Genomic DNA, 27,977 nt, shown 5'->3' with positions numbered 1-27,977 from the left:
GAGCTCCTCCCCCTCGACTTTGTGCCCTTTGAACTCCCTTAGATCACGCCACCTTTGAAACGCGGGTCCGATGTTGACCCTGGTTTTATCACGGGCACCGTCGCCATCTTTCTTTTTGTCCTTCTTTTCCACCGGTGTTTTCTTTTCCTTGGTTGTTTTGGACCTCCTCGTTTGGGTTTTTAACCGAGGAACCGGAAGCTTGTTGCTACTTCCCTCCGCCTCCCCCCTGTGATAGTGGTACTTTTCTTAAACGGGATGATTTATGTTGTTCTATCAGATCGTAGTGTCGGCTTCAGTGAATATGATCAAAAAAAATTTGCCGACTGGGACTTTAACGGTTGAATCGAGTGGAAATTTAAAACAAATGTCGTAGTTTGAGAAAACTACAGCACACGACGTGTTTACCCGTTGAGATTGGAGAGCAGTAACGCTGCCGTATTCAAACAGATTCTTCATGGCCTACTTAATTCACCTGTCTCACAACCAGTCATTCATTATTCATCGGCCAAGTTGCCGCCTCGACTGTCTGTTGTGGGTGAATGGAGAGAGAGAGAGGGAGGGAGGGAGAGAGATAATGTGCCGGAGCCTGAAGATTAGGGGGACAGACAGTGACGCGGCCCGACCGAGGAGTTTTCCTGACAGAAGTCACAAGGTTTAATTTATCCCATGTGGTGTCTCATAACTAAGAGTCTTTATTTTTATCCGTCCCTTCATCTCCCCCTCGCCCAATCATAATTGCTCCTCTTTTCTTTTCTTTTCTTTTTTTTCCTCTAAGCAGTGAAGTGCGTGTGAGCTACAACCCAAACAGCCAAGCAGGAGATGCCATCTCAAATTGGATTTGGAAACCCTGAGAGAATATTTTTTTCCAGGTGGTGACGGATAGAGAAGGAGTTTTCCGTATATATACTGCAGGGGGCTTTTTAGCCCGAGTTCATTCCAGGATAAAGATGCACGTTAAAAGCTCTCTCTCTCTCTCTCTAGCTTTACCTTCCTCGCTCACTTCCCCCCCCTTCTTCCATCGGGAGACTGACTCGGCACATTTCCAATTAACCAGGGCAAAGTTGCCCTCATTAATTACATTACATTAAGATGACGCGGGGGGATTTGACTGGGGCGAAATTATGCAAGAAAATTATGCAAGGGGTCCCCGGAGTGGACCTTTTTTTTCCCCCCCTGTTGCTCGGCTGAATGTTGCACTTAGCTGGAGCTTTCACCGAATATGAGAAGTCGCGAGCATGCCTCTGTTTTTTTTTTTTTACAGCTGTCTGATTCCTAATGTCAAGCCATAAAACATCACTTAAGACCCAGTCGCTCCTTCGGCACGAACCAGTTTCCATCACAGCTCGCCCGCCGTGCGTTGGCTCGCCCAGCTGCTGCCGCTGTGCATTTACATATATTTAGGTGTAGTTTAGTGTTATGTGGTAATCTGTGATTTAGGTTTTTTTTTGGTGAATGTTCGAATGATGATTTGAGCTTCTCATACCAGCTGTTTTTCTACTGCAGGTTCAAGGTGAGCTCCGCACACTGCAGCTTTTTGTTTCGGTCCTGACCTGAATGCAGAGCAGCAATATGTTTTTTTTCTTATTATTTCTTGTTTGTTTATTGTTATTCATGACTTCACAGTGAAGAGACTCATTTGCTTCCCTAGTTTAAAAAAAAAAAAAAGCCTCTTTCAACAGCCGAGCTGGCTCGCTTACTTATGGGTTTTAATTAAAATTACAGCATGGATCAACAGCCAAGTACACTTTAATGAAGACACAGACGGGGAAGTAAACACGACTCTCATCAGTCGAATAACCATAAAATATCCTTCATCCCTTCGACGGTCCAGGCTTCCCCACATTGTCCGTCTCTTCCTCCGGAGAACATTTCATCTGCACTCTTATTATCAGTTATTCATGAATAACCCCAAAAGTCCCAGTGGCTGCCTTATTTCTGCTTTGCTTATTTTTTAATTACCTCTGGTTTAACATCTTCACAAATATTACATAAAAGTGCTGGGAATACCCCAAAAATAAAACTGTAAAATGTTATGACAAGGAATTGAATTATGGACGGAGACTTAATGAAAACATGAAGATATAATTAGACGTGTTCTTGTGCATATACATCACTTTGCAACCGTGTGCGTGACGCGTGAACCGGAGGCTGTGAAAGTGTGAGGATCTGTAAATTGCTCTTCCTTCCTAGAATTTGGGGAGTCATCAGATGCCGTAACTCAGACGCCCGCTGTAATGAAGTAGCACGGGATCGAGTGGCCATAGATCTGCAGCGTCATGGAAGAAGAGAGAGAGAGACGGGGAGAGGGAGGCTTAGATAGTCGGAGAAGGCATTAATGTCAGCTAGCAAATATAGCTCAGGGGTTGTAGCGGCCCCGGGGCCACATGGGAGGGATATGGCAGCGTCAGGCCTCTGTGTGCCAGGGCCTGATGGATGAAGTTGAGCAACTCGTCAATCACGAGGGCTCCGGTTCCTCCTTATAGATCAGAACCTCGCGTTAGGAGAACCTCCGCCTCCTGATAGTCACTGCGGGGCAAAAAAAACTCAAAAAAAGGGGGCCGCCCTCTCTGACTTCAGAGCAGTTGTCCCACCTCCAGAAACAATTAGCTCCGACACAGCTCCGCTACATCTCCTTAAGGTCATGTGCATGCATATTTAAACACACGCAAAAACTTCTAAAAAGGCCTATGTTTTTTGTTTCTTACTTAGCTCCGGTTGCCGTAGCGTTTGACATTATAGCAAAAGGCCACGGCAATTAACCGACGTCCAAAGGGCAACGAGTCCTTTGCTTAATCCTGATCAGCTGTCGCACGGTTAGCGTCCGTCCGAATGAATGAGGCGAGACTCCCGAGATCAGGTCGCGTCGCGTTAATTCAGCTTTTCAAAGCAAATATCACGGCTCGCTAATTAATCCTACACCACGTCGTTAAAGCGGGGCCACTAGGGGGCGGTGTGTGAGGTCATGCACACAGAAACCTTCATTTCGACTCCTACGCAGCTTCAAAAGTCGCTCCTAAGTGTGATATTGTTCCTGGAGGTGCTTTTTGTCGATCATGTCAGATCCGATGACACCCAGAGGGCGTCACCAAGTGACAGCTGAGTGCAGAGTCCTCGCCCCGGACTCCCAAAAACCCCCGACCACATGCTGTTATACATACAGAATTATCTCCTCTGAGCAGGAGTTTGTGTCCGTGACTCCCCACCAGGTTTGGCCGAGCCGCTGCATTAAGCTCCATCATGCACACACACACACACACACACACAGGTCCCACATAAGTCCTCCTCCCCACCTAATCTCTGTCCTCTGCCCTCAGCACTCCACCACACACATCCAATTTTGAAGCTTCTTTCCTGTAATGGAGATTTGTGGGTTTTATAATTTGTTTCCCCTCAGAAGTAACTACTTTCATTGGGAATATGCACATTTGCCACATGGGTGTTCCCCCCCCTACTTCCATCTGTAGTCTCCAGAAACAGGAGATGATCTGTATTTAAAGAGATTACAGAAGGAGAAAAAAAAAGCCACATCATCTGTGATAGTGCCTCTGGACATTTAGTTTTTTTTGTTTTAATGAAGCTGAAGAGTGTCAGGGAGGTTAAAGTCTGCTCACACTTACAAAACATCACAGCATCCGCTCGTTCAGCGGCGCAGCGGGAAGCAGAGCAGAAGCGTATGTGTTCTGCACACAGATCTGCCCTTTGGTTCGTGCCGCGTTAGATTGCGCGCCCAATATGACGTCTCCCGCAACAAACACGGTAATTAAAGCGAGGAGCATTTGTTGGGAACGGAATGGAAAAAAAAAAAAAAAACGCTTAAAATTCAGCGCCATCGCTGTTAAATTATGACACGTGTACGCTGAATTATTCAACGACATCTGTCGCGGCCGCGGATGTTGATCATTTGACGTATCTTTGAAATATGTTATCACGGTAATCGTATTAGCCGAGGTTTGGGTGGCAGCTCGTGTTTTAACGGGTGGCGAATGGTTTAAAACACTTTAACGGTGCTGTCGTGATATAAAAAACACACACAGCTCGGTGACGACAACTGAAAACCTCAGATAGCATTTTCTTTCTCTCTCGTTTGTTCTCGTTGTGAAACAAACAAACAATCCCATATTGATCTGATTTAATGAGAATCCCGTCAGAGACCGCCGGGGAGCCGGGAACGCTTCACTAATCACCGTTTGATATTCTTACAGTTTAATTTCTTCCCTCTCTCAGATTCGGTCTCTCTTTAGTTCCTTCCTCTGGGTCAGCGGGGGAATTGATGGCGCTCCTGTTTGAAAGCCCGTCTGTCAGCGTGGAGTTGGCTCTCGATTACACGGAGACGGTGTGGTGGTTTCTAAGGCCCACTCCGTCATGATAGAAGCCCTCGAGTGAGGCGACACCGGGGGGGACGCGGCTTAAGCTTTTTGAAGGAGGATCACGATGGAGAGCACTTGAATGAACATCGCCTTTTGAAGGAGCACTTCTGCGACTCAGGAGGACGAAAATCCAGCCTTCTGGGGCCAAGAGTGAGGAGCAACTCCGTTTAATTGAGCATTATTTCTTCATAATTAAGCAAAAAGGACAGTTCAGTCGCTTCATCGCGTGATGCGGTTTATAATATTTATCTTTTATATCTTTATATTGGCTTGTTTGGTCTCCTGTATTAAAGGCAGAGGCGGGAAGTAAATACAAATACTTTGTTACTGTACTTAAGAAGGATTTTCCAGGTATAAGGTAAATGTACTTTACTGGAGTATTTATTTTTCTGACAACTTGTTGTTCCTTTACTTAAAAATTATTATGAATATGATTCAGTTAGAGATACAGTTTGCAGAAAACAGCCAGTAGAAATGTCTTTCATAGAGATACTTTACACTTTGAGTATTTTTTGTCCTTCAAAGAGCTACTTTTTACTTTCCCCCACTTTTACTTGTGTGAAGAAGTTGAATCAGTGCTCCTCCTTCAACCAGAGTTGTTTTGAACCCACGTATCGACACTTCTGACACCTCTGAGTAAAGGTTGTCGCTCTTTCAATCCAAATAATGAAAAGCGTCTTGTTTCCATGGAGAGCGGGAGCAGCTTTGGGTGGAAAAGATAAGCTAGAAGGTCTTTTCATCACACCAGGTTGCCTTCCAATATCTTCATCCGTGATATTTTAGAAAAGGAGCAAAGGTCTTTTTTTTTTTTCTACCGTGGCAAAAAAATGATGTTTTGATCAAAGTTTGAAGTGGGAAGATAACCGTCTGGACAGGAGAAACCAACAGAAGAGGACACGATGACAGAAATGTCCTCTCTGGTGGTCAAATAAATGGAAGAAAGGCGTCCACTGAGCTTTCCTCCTCGCTGGAACATGACTGTCATTTGTATTCATTCTGAAGAGAGACTTGTGAGACTGGCCCCCCTTTGCCCTCCCAGTGGACTGACATATAATCATATGAATAGCAGATATTCGGGGGAAGGTTTTCGAACCAGGCTCGGCCGTGTACAGCGATGCCCTGAGTTGACCTCCAGTCCAGCAGTCACGGCTATTTATCTCGGGAACGTGTGGACTCTGACATGACGCCTGCATACCGACCGGTCGGCTGAAAGGAATACAAAAAGGTTGTTTTTGTTGTTGTTGTTACACTTAATCCTACGACGGCGTATAAGGGCCAAAAAAACAGAGCTGAGAGAGGTATATTCAGAGAAAAAAAGTCAGAGTTTACTTTATTACAGAGGTCATAGAGGAAGTAAACACGTTGCTTGACCAGATGTCGGCCGTTGCCATGACAACAAGTGAAAGCTACCGCTAACATCTTAGCCCAACCATCCCGATCAATAAACACCCATAAGATGACAATTGTCATATAAAGAAACCAATAATAACCATCAACAGCCGTCACCATAAGGACCTTAACGAGGCGTTGTTAATTAGAAAAAGAAATGCGACATCCATGAAGTCGCAAATCGGCTCCGTTTTTTTTTTCTTCTTCTTACAGTGGCCCTAATACGCCGTCCTACAATCCAGATCATAAAAAAAACAAAAACATTTAAGGTAAACCTTTCTGATTTGATTTAGCGGCCGTCGGTATCGCGCTCCATTCAGTCCGCCTTAACTCCCAAGTCGGATTTAAATCTTTTTGGCTCGGCTGCCGTGTAGGTCTTCATTTTCTCAATCCCTCCTATTTGGGCTCAGCTAACGGGGATTAGCGCTGTTAAAGTCTGCTAACTATGAGCAGCATGGGTGGCAGATGTAGCTTAAGATAATTAATCAGCTCTGACATTTAGAGAGATACACCTCTGCTCCAGCTCCTCTGTTGCTCTGCCAGTGTTTTAAATATGCACACACACACACACACACGATTCATTGTTACTCATTTATGATTACTTTTCACACTTAACACACGTGTGTGGTCCCTATACTATATCTGGCATGTGGGTTGTAATGAACTTAATAATTCATGTTGGAGATGGATGGTGCCTTTTCATCCCCGGCTGATTTAATTTTCTTTTCTGCTTGGTTTGGACGGCAGAGAGGAGGGAAAAAAAATGGTTGCTTGTCTCAAGTCTTCATTGGTTATGCGCTGCTGTTTCCTTCCGTGTCTACTTTCATTTTCATTTATGAGTCATGCGTGAACGGAATTGTTTTTTTTTTTTCCCTGCTCGCTCAAGAGTGATGAGTGTCCAGAGTGTGAAGATCAAGCTTAATGAATGTCTTTCCATTTTAATGATGAGGAAGCCCATCAATCAAACGAATACCCTTGTGATGGAAAGTGGTCAGAAAGAATGGGATGAGCCTTAAGTGCATAAAAAAAAAAAAAAAAACTAGCACTTACTTCCAACTACGTAAAAAAAACATTTTATTTCATATATGAGAGAGAGAAATATTAGTCTGACTGACTTACTGAGAGCTCGCTTGTCTTCATTAAATGTGTCTTCTTCTCCTGGAGTTTTGCACCTTGAACACATTTTTCTGACGGAGCATATCTGGGTCTTCCCATGCAGAGAACATCTAGCTTCCAATAAAAGTGAATGAGATTGGAAGAAATCCTTTCTTTCTATTATTGCCTTCCAGTCTCTCTCTCTCCTTTGCCCTCTCATCTCTGTATGTTTTCGGATTCATAAAGCTCAAACTCTTGAGTGGAACGTTTTTGAATTCCTGTCAAAGCGCCTTCCCGTCGCTCCGTGCCGCCCCGGGGAGAGCATTTTGTACGCCGCTTCTTCGCCCTCGAGTTCCGTCTGAAACACGCGGTCGCATCTGGGAAGGTTTGAAGCTGCAATTCTTCGGTTTGGCTGCTGTGAAAATCGGCTTCAAAGCCCTGTGCTCGTCCTGGTGGGGGGCTCGGGTATGACCCCTGTAGCTTAGGGTTGCTAATGTTAGCCACATGTCGCCACAGGGGGCCGACTTCATTAGCTTGATTCAAACGGTCTTGAAGGGATAGGAACCCACAATGTCACTTTGCTGCTGTTGGATCTGCAACGACCGTGTCATTGAAAGGATACGGCCACACAGCTCACATGCACCGCATAGCCCTGCTCACATTAACATCTTCCAAAATACTGGGCTATTCAGATCATGAACCCAGAGTCCCGCAGGCATGTTCCCCCGGAGTCACGGCGGTAAAGGGTCCACCCTCCCATCCCTCACCTCCCGCCGCAACGCTTTTTCAGATCCGCCTCTTAAACTCTCCGCTGCCGTCCTCAAGTGCGCCCGCAATTAACGTCTCATCATCCTCTCCCCTTATTTTTGAATCGATTCACTTCATCTCCTCGAGCCGCCGGGGAAATATTGTTCTGGTTTATGTCATGGAAAAACAGTCCGGCTCCATTACGCCATTGGCTGATTTTAGATTAAAGATGTTGCACTAAATCACAGCAGACCTTGTGACGGAGCACCCGTTCTCCCCCCCGTAGTTAGCTTGCCAGTGTGCCATCTATATATAACCAGCTCGATCAGCTCAGTGGCTGGTTGGACTTCAGCTGACCTTACTGCATTATGGGACTCGCAGGTTTCACTGAGCCTCGAGAATCACGAGTGGAGCCCGTCTAGAGACTGAGATAACCGTCAGCGGGTTGCTATTCAGTAGCGTTGCTAGCGTTTGTCCCTGAGTTGGAAAAAAAAGTCATCAATACCTGACCTTGAAAACTCTGAAGAGGAGAGGAAGAAAAGCAGCAACGCTTTCTCCACCTTTCTGATTGAATTGGATTTTGATAGCGGACCGTTAAACTGAATTCCGTGTAATCAATGCAAAATGTTTTTGAATGTTCAAGGATGATTATGAAAGAAATAAACACCCCCCTCCTTCAAAATCTGACATTATACTCTTCATGAATATTCATGCAAACATAATCTGTTGTTTGTGCCTTCGATATACAATTTACTCGATGTTTTAAAGTTTTATAAAGTTGTTCCCTCATCTGAAGATGGCACGTCTCAAAGCCACCGAGCTGATGGACGTACGGCAAAATCCTCTTCTTCATTCATCGGTGTTTTGCTCAAATGTGTCCGTCGTAACATTTTTAATAAATGCCGAGGTCGCCCTCATCACAGTGGCGGCTTGGCAGGCTGACATCTGATTTGTGTTGGTTTCCATTAATGTGAAAATCTCCACAAAAACACCAGCTCTCATGCAAATGGCCGATGCTTCTGCCTTGTTTAGTTTCCAGACGGTTGTGTCCTCGCTGCGCGGCCTTGGCTGAGCAAGATTTACCGTTGGGAGGAAAAATAACCCTTTTGAAATTCAAACCTCATGTGAACACCGTGATCCTGTAGCAGATCTCCCCTCTATGCCTGACTGGGTGTAATAATGGAAGGCAGCATCTCTTAGAACTTAGTGTTTTTTTTGTTCCTTTTGGATAACGGCGTCGTTTCTCGACTGCTCCAAAACTCACAGGCTGTACTCCAGGTATTTTGTTTAACTGCTCTTCTGAGGAGTAAACTCCCAACGAATGATGAACCCTTCAGCTGTCAGCGCCGACATAAAAACCTACAGCCTGCAGCTTCACTTTGCATTTAAATGACTTTGTGTCACCGCGCGCAAAAAAAAAAAAAAAAAGGAGAACTCGCCGTGCCAGGAAATAACACCGCAGGGGTCGTAGCTTACTTGTCGTTTCCCCTCGGGGGGAGGAAGGGGGGAGCTGACCTGGACTGGCCTCCCGACACTGACCCGGACCACAGGCGTGCATGACAGCTCTCTATATCAGCCGAGTGGGCGCCCGCCGTATCCCCCGCCCCCCGAGGACGCCGTTAACAAAAAGCAACCGGAGAGGCTGATAATCACCGACATGCAGACACGTGTCTGCATGAAGGCTAGAAAATGAAAATATAAAAAAAGTAGATGACTCTGGAGATTAGCTGCCCTGCTACGTGTCGGGTCGTGTGTGACCTCTCCTGCAAATCTCCGACCCCGCTGCATACTAACACCACAGGCTCGACCCCAGAGAGAGAGAGGGGGTCGAGGTGGAGAGAGCATGAGAAATACAGTATCGCACCACGCAGGAAGCTATTTCTGGGTCCTTTTTTCAGTGCAGAGATAACATCGATAATCCAGAGAAAAGACCGATGGAGCTTTAATTTACGCTCACTGTTTGGAAACGGGGACGCCGATTGGCTGGAGATACAGCAGCGACCGGCTTTTGTAAAGGATTTGTATCTCATCCTGTTACTTTGTAATCATGTTTTTTTTTTGGGGGGGGGGGGGGGGGGGGGGGGGGGGGGTTTGTCCGCCCGTGTAAATCCTCCCTGTTAGCCGGCGAGAGTTTACCCACACGAGGGCCGCTCAGCCTCCGTCTCCATCGCATCATCACAACATTCAGTAAACACAAATCGTCTCATCTCATCTAATCTTGTGACATCTTATCTCGCTAAAGCTCCTTCTGGATTGGAAAATCAACCTTCAGCTCGTAAATGAAACATTTTTTTTTCTGCTTTGCAAAAACATTTGGATTCCAGCTTTTTTTTTTTACTTCATTAAAGCTTTTAAATATTTGATGACAGGTTTGTCCCACTTTATTTTGTGTCCCTGAGCCCTTTTCCTGGCTGTCATGATTTTAAATAGTTGTGTAATTCAAAGCGAAGGTGGCGAAGCTTGGGCACAGTCCCGCTGGCTTGAAAACGTGAAAGGTTAGACTCTCTTACAATCGCCATATTTCATATTTGCTGACACGTCTCGCCCTCGAGGTGTGACTCGGGCTTCAGCGCTGGCTAACAGACGTCTGGAGCATCGGTCACGTACAGAAATCACACACAATATACTGCTGAAAGTAATCCCCCCTCCCCCCCTTTTAGTTCTGGCTTTCAACTCGTGTCTGATGACAGAGCGGCCTCCACTGCAGGCGCGAGAATTCCTCAAGTTATGACTGGAGGTCACCGGTGGCAACTGGGAAGTGGAAGACGCATCCGTGCAGTCGTCACGTGGTCTCGTTCAATTTAGCAGCGCAATTTATTCCATTATTGAGTATTCAGAATGTTATATGGCCCTTTGATTTTTAAGTGTGAGCCTGTGATTATTGGAGGCAGTGGATGTAGGGTGTGGCGGCTCACGTTATTCCAGCATGTGGAGGGTTCACGTTTCCGAGCGGCGGCCGCACTTAACAAAGAATCCCACGTCTACTTCAGTAACTTCATCGAGACACTTCATTTAAAGCGTGGCCGTGCATTAACAAGGCGAAACTGTGCCTTTTGTTGAATAGAAATAGTCTGTTGTGATGAAGTGGATCAAAGACGGCGGTGAAACCGGAGCACGTGTTCTTGTTTTTTTTTGCAGATCTCAGTATAGAACGCCTGTTAAAGTGAGAACTCACTGATCGATGATGTCATTAAAATGCACGTATTAACTGGCGGTCGGTTTGGAGACGTCCACAGACACACACTTGTTGGGGGAGGGGGAGTGTGTGACTTTGCTGTAGTCGCACATACTAAAGGGGGGCTTCACCAATTTAAACAACTGAAGCCCCACCTCACTCCCCAGCAGCTGACCGGCTGTTCTCAGGTTTCCACGGCGTGAAACCGGCCTCCTTATCTTTCACACGCTCGTTGAGGGGAGGGGGGAGGGGGGGCGTACAGTGCTGAAAGCATCGGCATGACTAACTCACGGAGAAGGCTGGGCCGAATATCTCCTCTGACACACTTTTAATGCGGATCTAATGAGTGCTGAGTTATTCCAGCCATTGATTCATGCGTCCCTTTTTCCAGCCCGTCACCCGAGCTAGTTATCACCGTCCCCATGGTAACTGGACTCTTGTTGTCTCCTCAGAGGAGCAACGCTGCTTAACCTTTATTTTTATCGGCGCTCTCAACACATCTTTTATGTAGTGACCCCGGCGTTCAGTGGGGTTAGGGAGCGGAGCTGTGGGGGGAGTTGATGAGGGCTGATGACTGGCCAGCGGAGGTCGCAGACGGAGTCGTACTCCTGCATCCTCGATGCAACGTTACGGCCTTGGATGAAGCCTCGTTTATCCCCCCTCATCTCCTCCTTCTCCCCCCTCATCTCCTCCTTCTCCTCCCTCATCTCCTTCTTCTCCCCCTCATCTCCTTCTTCCCCTCATCTCCTTCTACCCACTCATATCCTTCTCCTCCCCCCTAATCTCCTTCTCCCCCCTTATCTCCTACTCTGTCCCTCATCTCCTTCTTCTCCCTCATCTGCTTCTTCTCCCTCATCTCCTTCTCCCCACTCACTTCCTTCTCCCCCCTCATCTCCTTCTCCGTCCCTCATCTCCTTCTCCCCACTCATTTCCTTCTCCCCCCTCATCTCCTTCTCCTCATCTCCTTCTCCCCCCTCATCTCCTTCTTCCCCCTCATCTCCTTCTTCCCCCTTATCTCCTTCTTCTCCCTCATCTCCTTCTTCTCCCTCATCTCCTTCCTTCCCTTCATCTCCATCTCCCCCCTCATCTCCTTCTTCCCCTCATCTCCTTCTTCTCCCCCTTATCTCCTTCTCCCCCCTCATCTCCTTCTCCCCCCTTATTTCCTTCTCCCCCTCATCTCCTTCTTCCCCTCATCTCCTTCTACCCACTCATATCCTTCTCCTCCCCCCTAATCTCCTTCTCCCCCCTTATCTCCTACTCTGTCCCTCATCTCCTTCTTCTCCCTCATCTGCTTCTTCTCCCTCATCTCCTTCTCCCCACTCACTTCCTTCTCCCCCCTCATCTCCTTCTCCGTCCCTCATCTCCTTCTCCCCACTCATTTCCTTCTCCCCCCTCATCTCCTTCTCCTCATCTCCTTCTCCCCCCTCATCTCCTTCTTCCCCCTCATCTCCTTCTTCCCCCTTATCTCCTTCTTCTCCCTCATCTCCTTCTTCTCCCTCATCTCCTTCCTTCCCTTCATCTCCATCTCCCCCCTCATCTCCTTCTTCCCCTCATCTCCTTCTTCTCCCCCTTATCTCCTTCTCCCCCCTCATCTCCTTCTCCCCCCTTATTTCCTTCTCCCCCCTCATCTCCTTCTCTCCCTCATCTCCTTCTTCTCTCCCCTCATCTTCTCTCCCATCATCTCCTTCTCCCCACTCATCTCTTTCTTCTCCTCCCTCATCTCCTTCTTCGCCCCCTCATCTCCTTCTCCCCCCTCATCTCCTTCTCCTTCCTCATCTCCTTCTCCCCCCTCATCTCCTCCTTCCCCCCTCATCTCCTTCCCCCCTCATCTCCTTCTCCCCCTCATCTCCTTTTCCTTCCCCTGATCTCCCCCCTCATCTCCTTCTCCCCCCTCATCTCCTTCTCCCCCCTCATCTCCTCCTCCCCCTCATCTCCTTCTCCCCCTCATCTCTTTCTCCCCCTCATGTACTCCCCCCTCATCTCCTTCTCCCCCTCATCTCCTTCTCCCCCTCATCTCCTCCTCCCTCTCATCTCCTTCTCCCCCTCATCTCCTTCTTCCCCTCATCTCCTCCTCCCTCTCATCTCCTCCTCCCCCCTCATCTCCTTCTCCCCCTCATCTCCTCCTCCCCCCTCATCTCCTTCTCCCCCTCATGTCCTTCTTCCCCTCATCTCCTCCTCCCTCTCATCTCCTCCTCCCCCCTCATCTCCTTCTCCCCCTCATCTCCTTCTTCCCCTCATCTCCCCCCTCATCTCCTTCTCCCCCTCATCTCCTTCCTTCCCCTCATCTCCCCCCTCATCTCCTTCTTCCCCTCATCTCCCCCCTCATCTCCTTCCTCCCCCTCATCTCCTCCTCCCCCTCATCTCCTCTTCCCCCTCATCTCCTTCTTCCCCTCATCTCCTCCTCCCCCTCATCTCCTCCTCCCCCCTCATCTCCTCCTCCTCCGGCCCGAGGCGGCTTCCAGCAGATAATGCAGCTACTGTTTTATCACAACATTAATGCAGGGATTGATGCCCCTCTATTATTTAGTGACGTGTCTCTTTGTGTGGTCCAGTGCGTCGAGATGAGCGGCCGATAGGCTCTCGGGGGGGGAAGTTACACAGTCCATTTCCTCTGCTGCGCTAATTAGCATGTCGACTGTAAAAGTTGCCTCCAATGAGCCGTTTGGCGGAGGAAGAGGGGGCAGAGCCAGTCAAGGAAGCGTTTCCGTACCACTAAAATCTGACCTTTACACGGGTCAGGGGGGATTTTTTAGCAGCAGTGTGTGTTGGCCGTGGGGGGTTGTCATGTTTCTCGGACCCCTATCTGCACTGCTTTTTTGTGGTATAAGTGCAGAGCGAAAAAAAACGAGATTTTTTTTTACTACGCTCCAGAGCTGACTTAAAGTCCTTTCTTTCAGCTCTCCATGAAAAGTTTCATATCCTCACCGAGCCCCGAGATGCCTCCTAATTCTCCCCCAGTCATCCCACTTGAGCTGTTTCTGAATGAATAAAAACAGGAAGCACTAGGATTGGGAGGGGAGGGCAGGTATAAAGGGAGATGGCTCCTGCAGCCACCACAGGGAACACTGATTAGGGCTTCACCATATGGTTGTACAATGTCATTCGAGGCACATTAAAAGTTAGAAGTTTGAGGTTTTTTTTTTGTTTTTTTATCGGCTCTACAGCTGTCAAGGCTTTATCTTGCATCAATTAGTTTTTCCTTTGCTGTTTACCTCGCGGACCAAGAACAGGTTTTCATAATGATGGATGAGCGGGGGGGTTTTTTTTGGCCGTTTAGACAAGACTCAGGCTGTCACGCCAAAAGGTGAAATGGAATCACTCCGGATGAGGAGCAGATGCAGACGGAGCGTCATCGACATTCAGACGGCGCCCCCGCAGACACGCCGCGCCTCCTCGTGAATACAGATGGGCTCCTCCGTACTGCTTAACGTAAGGTGTTGCTTTCGCACCGTGTCTTCTCGCATTTCAAGTTTGTTATCTCCAAAGTGAAGCCAGTTTGGCACACAACCGAGGAATAAGGTCAATTTCCCTGGATTTGTGCTGCTGCAAACTCGTGAGTTAGATGAGAGGGAGGAGGGGAGATGCTGCGTTCTGCAGAATCCCCTTCTTCCAGCAGCTCTGCAAATATTCCCAAAGCACTTTCTCTTTTTTTTCCCCCCCTTCTCTCACCCAGCCGTAATAAAGCGTGACTTATGGCATGAGTTATAGGATACACTGCAACATGCTTGGGTGAAAATGAGTGGGAAAAGAACTGTTCCCCTGCAGCATGGAAGGAAGCAACAGGGGGACAAATAAGATTTAAGGGGATGGGGAACGGGGGCCAATAATAAAAGTCTAAGTTGTCAGGCTAGTTAATCACTTCATAGGAAAGGGTGTAATAACATTAGCGAACCTCTCCCACCACAGTATGTTCCCTGAGCTCTGCCTTTAAAAGTGTGGTGAATAATTTACTGTATGAAGAGAAAAAAGGGGGTATTAAAAAGCCCTTTTATACAGTGAGTGCAGGGGAACAGTCATCCTGTGGCACGGCATGCAGACTATTGATTATACGTCATTCAATCTGAATATCCTCTATTTTTTCTCGCGACATCCGCCTGGCGCTCCTTTTTTTTTTTTTTTTTTTGCTTAAGATGATGTGCATATTTTGCATCTTCATCATCCCTCCAGGGATGCATAATGCCTCGCATTGCATAACGGGAGTGTTTTTCCCCATTCACAGTACCGCTGCGCCAGGAATAAACATATTCTTAACTCGTGTGCATTTGTTAAAAATTTGTTCCGCCCCCCCTCTCCTGCAGCTGAAAGCACAGTGCGGCTTCTCTTCACCCCCTCATATGTTTTGGGTCCCAACCACTATACACCCATCGGCAAATGAAATCCTTCCTGTTCATTAAGAGCGTGGGTACAGCCTTCATCACGTTGCGGTGAAACGTTATCGGCCATATGCTTGTTCCAGTGTCTCTAATGGATGTTTCAGCAGTGGGTCATATCCTGGTGGGGCTGTGCAGTAGGCAGACCATGCCTGCAGCAAGGCCACCACTCGCCCACGCCATGCCTTTTTTACAAAGCACATATGAGATAAACAAAATATCATATAATATCTAATACACACACATCTGCAGGCCGAGCAACACACACACACACACACGCGCTTATAGCATCACCTTCTCCCCGAACGGCTCAGAGCGAAGCAGCCGGACTGTGTTTTTTTTCTGCACAAGGTCAGACAATGCCCAAAGTACTTCACTCATTTCTCGGGAGAAATCCCACGACTGCTTTCCATCTCATTTTATGCACCGGCATGTTTTTTGCCATTTCCGGCCATCTCACGCAGCCTTCAGCTCATTCCACAAAGTCCATACGCCCCATTAGCAAAGATAAATGGTGCTGCTTGCGAGTTCTTATTTAGATTGTGTTTTGGGGACACAAGTGGAGAGACGAGGTTGTATTAAAGCGTATGGACGACTGACAGAAGTCCATTTAGCCGTCGACCTTGAGTCTCGAGATCATTTGGATTCAGCGAGGAGAGCAAATGTGTTGATTGTGTCACGCCAGCCTTTCTCTTTTTACTTAAAGCACACTATAGCTTCCATAAAGTGCTCTGGGGATTTCACATTTCCTTGAGCCCTCTGGTCCTCCGCTCCAGGTGATGTGATGTGCTGGGGGAACAGGTTGAGTGTCCAAATGGTCTAATACACAAGTCTCTGGCCACGCTCTACCTCTGCTGAGCCAGCACACTCATTAAGCCCTTCAACTAGTGAAACTCAATGGGAGAGCATCCAACCGTCTGCCTGCCTCAGAGGATTTTCAGCATGGCTGCACTGGCAGACCGGAGTGAGATATTTATACGGGCCAAATGTTTGTGTGCTTCTATGGGCGAGGCAGTTTATGTTGAGGAAAACAGGCACTCGTAAAAAAAAAAAAACCCACATAAATAGATATTTATTTTTCTTATAGCATTGACTTTTTATTGTATGCAAATGCCTCGTAAGATCTCTTTCTAAGTGCATTTGATGTCAACAGCAAGCGCCAATATTCACATTTAATTAGCGCCTAGCAGAGAAAACGTCTCTCTGTAATCAGCTCAGTTTATGTATTTATATCTCCTTGTCCTCATTAGAACATCACTGGGATTTTTTTTTTATGGCCCTTCATCTCCTTAAAGGACCGAGAGCAGCGAGCATCGGTTCTGAGGGGGAAGACATGTCGTGGCAGTGAGACAGGAGAGCTGCAGACACGTAGAGGAGCTTTGCTTGTAGTGTTTGTAGTATTTGGACCAGGGCTTTGGTCTTTGTCACTGGGGTTTGTAGTCCCCTGTGGGTGTCTCAGACTCCATCCACACTCCCTCTGACTGAAGTGCCCTCGCTATCGCTGGATGACTTTCCCCTCTCCGGTCCTCTCCCGCTTGTCCTCAATGCATAATTGAAGTTCCTGTGGGTTCTTAGGCTGTTTGAAGAATCTTGTTGGAATGGCACCAATGTAACAGCAGAATTAGTCAGGGATGTCTTACAGCGTTCCTTCTGCCATTGTCCCGGCTTTCTTTCCTTTTTTCGCCCCGTCTTGTCCTCTGAGGGCGCCGGCTGTTGTCAGGTGTCAAAGACGGAGGATGTGTCGGCGCAGACAGCGGGGACGGATCTCGACAGGCAGAGAAAGGCTCGGCTGTCTTTAATCCTTCCTGGCGCGATTGATTTAGTCACTTTGCGGTGAGTAGGCCTTTCAGGTCCTTTCGGGAGATAGAGAGAGAGGGAAAGGAGACATGTCGAACCCTGCATCACCGAGGACCAGACCCTAAACAGGGTAATCTAGGCTCCCTCTCTGTCTTCAAAGTGCCTCCCAGCACAGAGCTGCACCATTCTGGATGCTAAGCCTGGGATGGATGCTGGGGACTCTTCCCGTATCAGCAAGTCTTTGTACCCGACGGATTACCTTCTATAAGACATCAACCCGACATTATGTGTGGGGTACGGTTTTGAAGCCTCGAGTTAGGCATTTTGGCGGTCGCCATCTTGGTTTTTTGCAACCAGATGTGACACCAGAGGGTGGAGCTAAGTACAACCAAACACTGATGTACATTTTACTTACTTTCGTGGACCTTTTTTATGGCCTTATGGTCTATTTTACTGTCTTATGATCTATTTTACTGTCTTATGATCTATTTTACTTTAAGAAGACCTCAAAATAGAGATTGGGATGATAAACTGATGTTTAAAATGTTTACTGAGATCATAAATCAGTCATTTTCTCAGACTTCCATGCAGTCAGACATACTTTTGCAACCAGAAGAGTCGCCCCCTGACGGCTATTTCAGGAAGTGAAATAGAAAAAGAGGCGGCCGCCTGATTGACACGTGTAGGCAATGTGCAGTTGACCCCCATAAAAGCTCAACTGTCCCCAAATGAAAGTGTAGAGGTTCATAGAAAGCGGCGTGCTCCGCTGTTAGTCGGCCCGTCAGTCGGCGTCTTCGTCAAGTAATCGCTCGCATTGTGTAAATCCGAGGGGACTCCAGTGGATGAATGAAACTTTAACTAGGCAGATGCAGCTTTTTTTAATCTGCTCTTCATCTGTCCCTCTTTGAATTTTTACAGTGTTTACTCTGAGTCTGAAAGCCCTCTTTTCCCACCATCGCAGAACCTGTGAATAATTTACTCGTTATACATTGGCTATACACTATTCGCGGGGGATTGACTGGGATGCCCCCTGGAAGCCTACGGAGACGGGAACGGGGGGTTTGTATTTACTGGGAAGCTGTAGATCGCCTGCAGCTGAGCTTGTCTACATCATCAAGATAAATAGTGTGTAAAGGGGTTGTAGTGAAACACACGGGCCTCGTAAGAGAAGAGTTAGTGATTCATTTCACTATAAGTACCCACGCTTGGCTGAGGTATGTACAGCCTAACAAGTCTCTTATAATGGATTAGGAATTCATCATTTATTCTCGTTTAAATGTATTTATTTATTTTTTTTAAACAGCTTGACTCGTCCCAAGCGTCTCATCCATATTTATTGCCATGTTTCACTTAAGGAAAAACACAATTTCAATTATGGCCAATCGGAAGACTCATAAAACATGTGGTTTACCTTGTGGGCTTGAAAAAGGGCTTCGAAGAAAGTTTTTTTTAGCTCGCGCTTCAATTAAAATAATAATAAATAAAACATTTTAAAAATGGTCAAATTGTCCCGAGAAACTTAAAGCAACAACTGCAACATCCATGACTCGGATGCTCATTATGGCTGGATGCTTTATTACAAAATGCTAATGTTAGCATCCACTGGGGCAGTTAGCTAACAACAAAGTACAGCTTAGCTGTTTTAAAGTGTTAACATGCAAATTGTTAGTAGCTGTTAAGTGTTGAAATTAATACATTTTTCTGTTGTAATTCTTCTTATTATATTTTTATATATTTAATTCTGTTATGATTATATATATATATATATATATATATATATATATTCTGTTATAATTATTATTTTTTTTATATTTTTACTGTTATAGTTATTATGCATATATTTTTTTGTACTTAGATTCAACAAGAACCCATTAACAATAAGTATCAAAAGTCACAGTACGGCTGCTGCTGCTGACATACAGCACGTTGACATTGACTCATTGATTTTATCTATCAGCTGCTGCGTAGCGAGGCTGCGCTTTGAGTTTCTGAAGGCTTTTCAAGAAGGACAAGGTGAGCCAAAGAATAAATCCAGAGTGATAACGTCAAACATAATATATACTGATCTTCTGTGTCACTCCAGCTTTTGCTCTGTTTGCTTAAATGCCGCCGCCACAGAGGATAAACACATAAAGGTACTTATTTAAAAAAAAAATGTTCCTGACAGGAACAAACACTCTGGAGAGTCTGTCCTCAAAATGAACCATTTTTCTTTCACAGCATGCGTCAAAGTGGACCTTTTCCACTTGCTGGGTAGAAAATCCAAACAGCCTGTGTTTACTCCCCCCCCCCCCCCCCCCCCTGTTTGATGTTTACGCTTGCTTTATTATGTGTGTTGTTCTGGTGTCATACTTTAGTTGGCAGACCATTTCATACTTATATGGCGACATGAATCACAGGCTTGCAGGATCGCGAGGCGAGAAATGAAAAATCGTGCTTTTATCCGAGGTGAATATCCTCCGTCTTCGTTTCAGTGCAAAATCAATGGCCGACTAAAGCAGAAGATGTTGTATGCTGCGTTTTTGTTTTTTTGTTTTTTTCTCGATAAAAAATATGTAGTTGCAGTAAAGGGCAGAGGGGGATCGTAAAGTGATAAAGTGGCTTCGTCCTAAAGCGGCGCAATACGGTTGGCATTTTCCCCAATTTAATGGTTTATTGTGCTGTAAGTTCTAATTACTTAAACAAAAGGTTAGTTGTCAGTATGGCGCGGCAGATGTCTACGGGAGATTATTATGCCTGTGAAAAAAAAATCCATTTGTTTATTTACTATCAGCTTTAAAGCCTTCGGTAAACTGGAGTAAGAGGCAAACACACACACACACACATTACACACTCAATTAAACTTTATAAACGTATTTGCAGGAGAGTTGAGCCACAGAGGACGGCAGTCATTTGACAAAATCTGTCATTCTTTGTGACAGGACGGTGACCTCTCTGAGCGCTCAAGGTCAATATCATCCAACTTCCACATATACACCCCCCCCCTCTCTCAGACCCCCTTCCTCTGGGGGGGAGATTGAAGAGGGGTCCTGTGCCGAGTGGCTCCGTGTCACTGAGCCAGTTACCGCGGCAACTGACGATTCCCAGAGCCGGCCGTTCGGATGAAGGGGTCAGCCTCTATTTTCTTCTGCTCCTCTAAACTCAATCTCTCTCTTTGTCTTTGCACACATCTCACATACGAATCCAATCTTTCTGCCGTTAATACTCTCTAACCCTCTTTCACACATCTTCTGCTTTGACCCTCCTTCACCTCTCCTTCCTGTTGGGAAAAAAAAGTTGCCTTACAGTTGACTCACCCAGTATTATTGCAATTATTTCCACCCCCCGAGCTTGTTAAAGAGCCACAAACAGCAGGGCTCCAAGCATCCAGATAGATGGATTCACATCATGAAAAGTTGGCGTTCGCTCCGATCTGCTGCTTTCTGCAGGTGCTCTCAAAATGTTGGTTAACTATTGATTTAAAAAAAGCTGCATGTGAACTCGGGGGGGATGTCAACAAGACACAATGGCAAAGTCATTTTGACAGTGTAACTAAACCACAAGTGCATATTTGAAAAATGTAGAGCACAAAAAGCCTCCCTGTCCCTCACCGAAGCTTGTTAAAATGGGAGGTGAACCTGGAGAGCTGTCACGCGTCACCCCGTTGTTTAACGACAGACCTCGGCTCTGCAAAGACGCCGACGCGGACGATTTCCAAGCAGGCTAATGACCCGCAGCCACCGCGTCGGCCGGGCGGAGTATTATTTTAATTGGCATGCATTGATAGGGACTCCGACAACATGTCGTGTCATGTAAGCTTTGTAAACGGTCGCACTGTTTGACTCGCAGATCATTCATCGAGTGCGAGCGCTGGTCTCAGATCAGAAAAAAGGTTGTTGCATCAGTCGGCGTATTGACTGACATCACATTATTCAGTGCACGAGCGAGTTGAAACATCATTGCATAAACTGTTTTTTTCCCCTAGTAATAGGCCAATTTATTCCTCCGACCCAAAGGTTAGCTGTGACTGCAGCGTCTGATTGATGTTATAACAGTAACTGAATGGCTAAACAGTGTTTTTGAACACGCCTCTCTGCTGTTTGGGAGATTCCTTCATCCTTCGTCACCGCAGATGAGATGTCGCAGCAACAATTAAGAGTAGATAAGGAGCTCAGCGGCGAGGCTGGAGGTCAACCTCGGACGCGGTCAGATAACAGAAGGGATCAAGGCTTACGCTGGAGGTATTTCCTGTGGCGCCGACACAAAGGTCCGACGGCGTGTGTTGTCGTAGTAGTAGTAGTAGAAGCAGAGATTACTCCTGGTAGGCTCAGATCAGGCAGATTGAGCGGTTTCACAGTCACTTAAGAGAGCGACACACTTGGACGAGCTCCCTTCACCGAGCATTAAACACAATTAAGGGACGGCGGCGCGTTCCTCCCCACTCGGACTCCTAAAGCTCCTCGTCCGCTCCTCCTATCAGGCCTCTTTAAGCGTATTCCCTCGAACCCGTTCCTCACGCTCTCCGCATAATCCGACCTTCTGGAGAGCCTCAGCTGTGACTCCGTATATTAGCCGCTCTTCCATTAGGGACGTGACCTTTACCAGCCTTTACAATTGACGTATTCATTCTTTTTTCTTTTCTTTTTTTTTTTTTTAATCAGGGAAGCACAAAGGGGCAGCGCCAGCAGGCGGCTCCCAGCAAAATGCAGTCGCCTCTGAATTATTTAGACGACGGACGATTGAAAGTCCGACCATCACTCGTTTCATTCGGGATGAGAAACCCGATCCAACTCGACTAAAACCCAGCGTCTTTCTCTGAGAGTTTGCCAGGTGGGAACAGTTCTCAGTCCCCGTCGACCTTGCAGCAGCACTCACTTTTATTAGTTACAGCGCCAACTTCCAATCTTTTGCAAAATCGCACCCTGGGCGGCGCCGTCAATCAACGCAGGGAATATGAGGACTCTCAAACAGGGCTTTTTATCTATCCTGAGTCATTTACGCTCGCTCCTGATTTCCTGTGACCTCGATTTTAATTACATGGAGTCCTTTCTTACTCCTCTGGAGATAATGCGTCTCTCCGAGTGTGCTGCTGAAGGTCGGCCCGCACAAAGTCAAAGGTCAATGAGAGTGCACTCGTCGAGACTTCAGTTTGTGTATCTGCAGATCCTGCAGGACCCATTAGACCTGCGGCGTCTCTCGCCAGCTCTTGAGGATTCCATCTGAAAAGGTTTCCTCTCGCACATCATCGCCTCGCGTCTCCGACAGCCACTTACGAGTCTGGTGCTTTCACTCACGTTGTTTGCCGGCGGTGCGGCTCTCGGCGGCTCGTGTCGTTCGTCAGTCCGGCTGACGATGTTTTTGTTTGATGTGAAAGCGCTGCAGCACATTTCCAGGTTTGTTATCTCGTTGGGCTTCTTTTTTTTTTTCTCCATCAGTGAAAACATTGTCAGAGAGAGAGTGCTGCGGATTAATTAAATTGTTCTGAAAGAGGGAAAAAGGAAGCGGAGATTTCTTCAAGACTCTGACCTGTGTGTGTGTGTGTGTGTGTGTGTGTGTGTGTGTGTGTGTGTGTGTGTGTGTGTGTGTACTATGTTGATGACAGCCATTAAGTTGTTCTGCTGCAGTGGTGTAAAGATGAGAAGGGAGGAGGTGGAAAGGGGCCGAGGTGCAGTGAATTACTATGGTGCCCATATTTTTACCTTATTTGTTTTGTTTTTAATTAGTGTCAGGATCGCCCTCGGGTATTTCATTCTATTAGGTGCAGGAAAAAAATGTCACCCGAGCCCATATTTTTGCAGCGTGGCGTGCCCTACGACGCTTATCTCTGATAGATGGAGCCACGCGTCAGCAGATGGGACACTCGAGCAATCAAAGCCTTCCATAAACACTTTCCTGTATTAATGGACTCACACCAGCGGGGGCCTGGCAGGGTGACAGAGGGGGAATAAGGGTATTGCTCCCTCTAGGTGAAGTTCAAGTCTACTGCAGATTTGAAGTTTTCTTTTGGCTTTAGAAGGTGGGAGTCATTACATCTCTGTTTGTTCTGGATTTATCAGCTCAAACATGAAAAAGTCCCATTTTTTTTCCTGCTCTAATCTCTTGTGGAGCTGTTATTGGCTTATCATTGTTTTAATTGGTGTAAACCCTCTGTTTTTTTCTGTGTTTGGTGATGGATGACAGTGTGAGCCTGTTGCACTGGGCTTTATGCGCTGGGCTTTGTGCTCATTTGGAGGGAGCTACCCTCACTCTGTAGATTACTGTATTGTTCAGAAGCCCTGTCGTTATATTAGGAGCAGAACCCGCCGGGGGAGAGCTGAACATGAACTTGTTTGTAAATGCTGCTCGCTCTGCAGTGCGACTTATCTGCTGTTTTGTTTTCTAACCTTGTCGTCCGTCTTCATCTCCTTGCAGCTATGCGGCTGCGGGCTGCTCGGCGTGGGCATCTGGCTCTCCGTGTCGCAGGGCAGCTTCGCCACCTTCTCGCCCTCATTCCCCTCCCTGTCGGCTGCCAACATGGTCATCGGCATCGGCGCCATCGTCATGGTAACGGGCTTCCTCGGCTGCCTGGGCGCCATCAAGGAGAACAAGTGCCTGCTTCTGAGCGTGAGTTCGGGGGAAGACGCACAAACACACACACATTCCTCCACATCAGTCCATGCAAATATTGACAGAAATGTCTTGCGGAGGCAGATGCTCGCACACGTGACCGTCTGTACGCCCACGCACGCTGGTCACAGGCTGGAGCTGGAGCCGTCTTCCAGGCGGGGAACCTCGGCGGTTAGGTAGCCGGCTGACAGGAAGACTTCAGTCTGCATTGTGTCAAACCTCAGGGGCCTTCAAAGGAAAAATTAGAGCTGAGCAGCGAGATTCTCCCAGTTCTGCTAATTAACACCAACGCATTCATGCCGTCTCCTTGGCTTTGGTCACATCCCAGAAAAAGAGCCGTCAGTCAAGAGGCCCTTTGTGTCGCCCAACGTGGCTGAATTACTGTATGTGCACTAAAAGCACTTGATATTTCCATGCTCAATAATTGAGCATGTTCTATTATTCATCACAAAGACTCCTTTTGTCTCGGCGTTGCGCTGTTTTCCACAAAAAAAGTTGTCGTCGTTTTATCTTAAGCGCGAGTTAATTACAAAAGTCCACCCAATGGGAGGAGATTTCCATGGATCGGCTGCAAATAAAGGAAAGAAAAGAGAAACTTTCATGTATGGAAACTTTAAATGAGAATTCACGGGCTCGAGGTGCTTAACATCACAAACAGCTCAATCCCCCGAAGCTCTTGCATCAGTCCAAAGCCCCGCCAAATCCTCAGTGTTCGACATGGCTTCCTTCACCTGCCTAACAACTGTGAAGCAGAGCGAGAGGAAGATTGCAGGAGGGTGACGGGGGAAGAGAAATTTGAAAATGAGAAGAAAAGAGCGACTTAATGGGGAATTTAGAAGTTCTGATGTTTCTCATTAAGTCTGTGTGTGTCACATTTAGCCACATTAATTCTCTTTTTTGAAGAACTTTTGTTTGAGTCTGTCCGGCTCAGCTCACCCAGGGGTGGACTCTCATTAAGTCTCCCACAGACAACAGATCTGAGCATCCACCTTGACACATTATCTCTGAAGTTCCTCTGTAGACGACTCGCTCTGGATTAGAAATATTCAAATCTTACACGTCCTTTGCTGCCAATTTTTTAGGTTGTTTTTTTTGACAAATTTGAAGAAAATAGAGAAAGTGGGAGAGATAAATCTGAACTCTTCCGAGTGTGAATTGCTATAAACGCCCACAAAGCGGTGCGGGCGTGTGAATTGCACACTGTCATCAGAGCACCACCGATTTAGTGTACAAGCTGTCCCTTTAACTTCCAGCAGCAGCAAAATGCATCACTTATATGCTAAACTGGCAACCCAGATACGTGGTAAACCCAACAGTAAACTGCCGTTACCATTTCATTTGGGCCTTGACACAAATAATCCCCCCCCACCACCACCACCTCACCACCTCACCACCACCCCAAATGAGTTTCCAATTAATGGGGTTTCTCTAGAATCTAGGTTTGCATGCCTCCTCCCATGCTGTGCAGCAGAGCTGCGTAAACATTGAGCTGAAGGGGAGTCGAGTCGGGACGGGAGTAGATGAAATGCGAGGCTGTGTTTGAATTTAATCTAGGGAGGTATTAAACCTTCTCTCCCTCCTCGCACAAGTTCGCAATCCCCCCCAGCACTTAGATTCTCCTTTTTTCTTCTTTCCCTGTGTTTCTCCCCATCTCCTCCTTCATCTCTTCCATCTTTTCCTTATCGTATTTTGTGTCTATGTGATTGTTGCTTTGTTGTATTATTGAGGAATCTGAGTTGCTATTTATAATGCTCAAAAACGGGTAATCTTGGAGGAATTGTTCGACACTTTACAAAACAGGCTTGTTTTCTTGCCGAGAGTCAGACTGAGATGATCGATGCAACTCTCTGTTTGTTTTCTTTGTGCTAACTATGAAGCTACCGCCCGCACTCAGCTAGCTTAGCAAACACAGGAAACAGAGGGGAGCGGCTAGCAACACAAGCCTTTTAGCACTGCTAAAGCTGTTGGATCTGATTTTTTTGAAGTGTTGGGCTGTTTCTCACTCCCAATAACAGTGTCCTTTTTTACACTTTATTTTTTCTGCATGTAATGTATTAATTAGTGAGCTTTAGAGGTGCTAGGAGGCCGTTTTTATTACATTCAGATGGATGCAGGCTAACTCTTTGCTAAGCAAAGCTAATAGGGCGATGACTGTTATATCAGATTTACCGTTCAATCTTCTTCCCACATAACTCTTGCATAAGTATTTTTCACAAAATGTGAAATAATGATTCCAACCTGAATAGATTGATCGTCTGGAGAATAACATTCGAGGGCCAAAGTATGAATCAAAAATCATGTAATTGCCGGTTTTTCCTCACATCCTAGCAGCACTCAGAGACGAGTGACAGCGATAGAGGCCTCTCACATTTATATTCAACGTGGTTTCACCGGCATGACAAGGTAGATTAATAATAAAGCCCGAGCGACGGTTAAAACAAGGCTCTCTCTCCACTTTCTCTTGCAGTTCTTCATTGTCCTGCTGATAATTCTCCTGGCGGAGCTGATATTGCTCATCCTGTTCTTTGTGTACTCAGATAAGGTAAGTTCATTTGCATGTTTTCTTCTATGCCTGGATGTTAAATCTAACGTCTGTTATTGTTACAGTTAACGCTGTTACATGCAGCCTATAATTGTCTTATATACTTGCACAGACACTGCAAAGCAACACAAGGTCTTAGTGGATTAACATGTCTATCTGCAGTTGTTTCCGGGTATCCGAGGTCACCTTTTTTTCTTTTTTGGTTCCTCCGACAGAAGGTTGAATATCTCCATTCAGCCGTTAACCCAGTTGTCAAAGGTTAGGCTGCAAAGTGCAGCTCCAATCCCCACCAGTTGGCTCCCTGTAATTGGCCCCGAGCATATTTCCCATGACCCCCACATGATCTCGAGTCAGGTGTAAGCCCGTGTGGTGGCAGCAGATGACGACACGTAAAGCTCCGGAGATTTCCCCAACGTGAATAAGGGAAAGCAATGAAGACATTCAAGGACGCATCGTTGAAATATCCGTCTATTTATATATGCAAAGACTCTGTGTCGCCCGGCCCCCCGGGGCCGCCGGTTAATTCTCGCTCTTTGTTCTGAGGTTATTGCTCAAACTTAGTCTCTCAGGCAGATAAAGGAATTCATTTAGCAGCCGATCCATTCTCAGATTCGGATCGGGTCTTGGAGGCACGCGCTGTCAGGAGTAAATATGTCTGTTGCCTTATCTTCAAAAAATATTACAGGCTTAACTTTGGATAAAATAAAATGAGTAAATAACTCCAAACCCTGATCCCTCCGGTGGAATTTAAACCGAGAGACTCTTGACTTCACGGCAGCACCTACCCATCACCTGTGAAGATAGCCGCTTGAGGATTTCTTAAATGTGGACTCAAATGAGTCCGCATTAGTGAGGGATGGAGGATGAGTCTGGAGGAGCAACTGTATTTTATGTTTTCTTCCATCTTGCCAAAATCGCAATGTGTTTATCCGGCATTAGCCTCTAATGGGATGTGATAATGCTGATCAGTACCCACTATATTTCCCTTTATCGTTCTCCAAATGTCATTGGAAAGCAAGGTCGTTACAGCGAATTATACGTCATTGGAGATGGCATTTTGCAAACTGCCTCCGAAGAAGACGGCCTGCGAAATCTGAGGAAATCGCCGCGGCGCTATTACTCCGACGGCGCTGAACAATGTCACGATCGGATGAAGGACAATCGCCGTCAATCACGCGAAGGCCTTCAGACGATGTGTTTTTTCCCTCTCCTATCCAGCGAGATCTGGTATGCCGTGTGAGGCTCTCCTCATCCTCCGCTACAGGCTGTGATCAGAGGAATGGCTAATTCACTTCTCCTATTTGATCTGCTAATCACAAGGCATTTATTAACAAGTCTGGAAGACGTACAGTAGTCGGCAGCTCTTTTTTTTTTTTTGGGAGCGTCTTTCGGCGGAGGCCTGCAAAACAGATATTTTAGTCTTTCAAATAGGCCTTCTTTAAGTCATGAGTGACGCCTCTGCACGCTGTGATCTCTCAGGATGACAAGCTGTCGACGAGATGAGGGGAAGAGACGAACATATAGTAGCTGGTTTTGCTGCTGGAACTCGATTTTTTTCCCACCGCTTTCATTTAGTCGCACTGTCTGGCTCTTCTTTCTGCATTTCCACCAGTTTAATCCTGTTCAAGAGGTTCTGCTCTTTCTTCTTAATGGAGAATGTGTCTCCCTGCTCCCCCAGCCGCCTTGCCTCCAGGTATGTAGGTACCCCCCACCTCCACTTTCCCCTCCGCGGCCCAGAGGTGTTAAGCTCTCTGATTAAATGCCATGTAGGGGCCGTGGTATAATAAAGGCTGGCTCCGCAGTTAGCGGCCAGCTGACTATGGCAGATGGCCGGGCCACGAACCAGATTACAACTATCCGTCTTTAACGGCGTGACCTCATTGTGCCTCCAGCAACGACAAAAAAAAAGG

The 27,977-nt window shown here is 46.7% G+C and overlaps 1 protein-coding gene across 2 annotated transcripts in view; it reads left to right on the top strand.

Moving 5' to 3' along the window:
- The window catches only part of tspan9a (tetraspanin 9a), a 149,573-nt gene that overhangs the window by 106,016 nt on the left and 15,580 nt on the right, over window positions 1-27,977 (top strand). For both annotated transcript variants that reach the window (XM_084018025.1, XM_084018024.1), the window contains 2 exons: window positions 23,331-23,522; window positions 25,993-26,067. In XM_084018025.1, the coding sequence (XP_083874151.1) occupies window positions 23,331-23,522; window positions 25,993-26,067 (267 nt within the window). The remainder of the gene's footprint in view (window positions 1-23,330; window positions 23,523-25,992; window positions 26,068-27,977) is intronic.

The sequence above is a fragment of the Eutrigla gurnardus genome, assembly GCF_963514095.1.
Source record: "Eutrigla gurnardus genome assembly, chromosome: 9".
Classification (NCBI taxonomy): Eukaryota; Metazoa; Chordata; class Actinopteri; order Perciformes; family Triglidae; genus Eutrigla; species Eutrigla gurnardus.
Note: the sequence above shows the minus strand (reverse complement) of the source record. Positions and strands in the feature narration are given on the sequence as shown.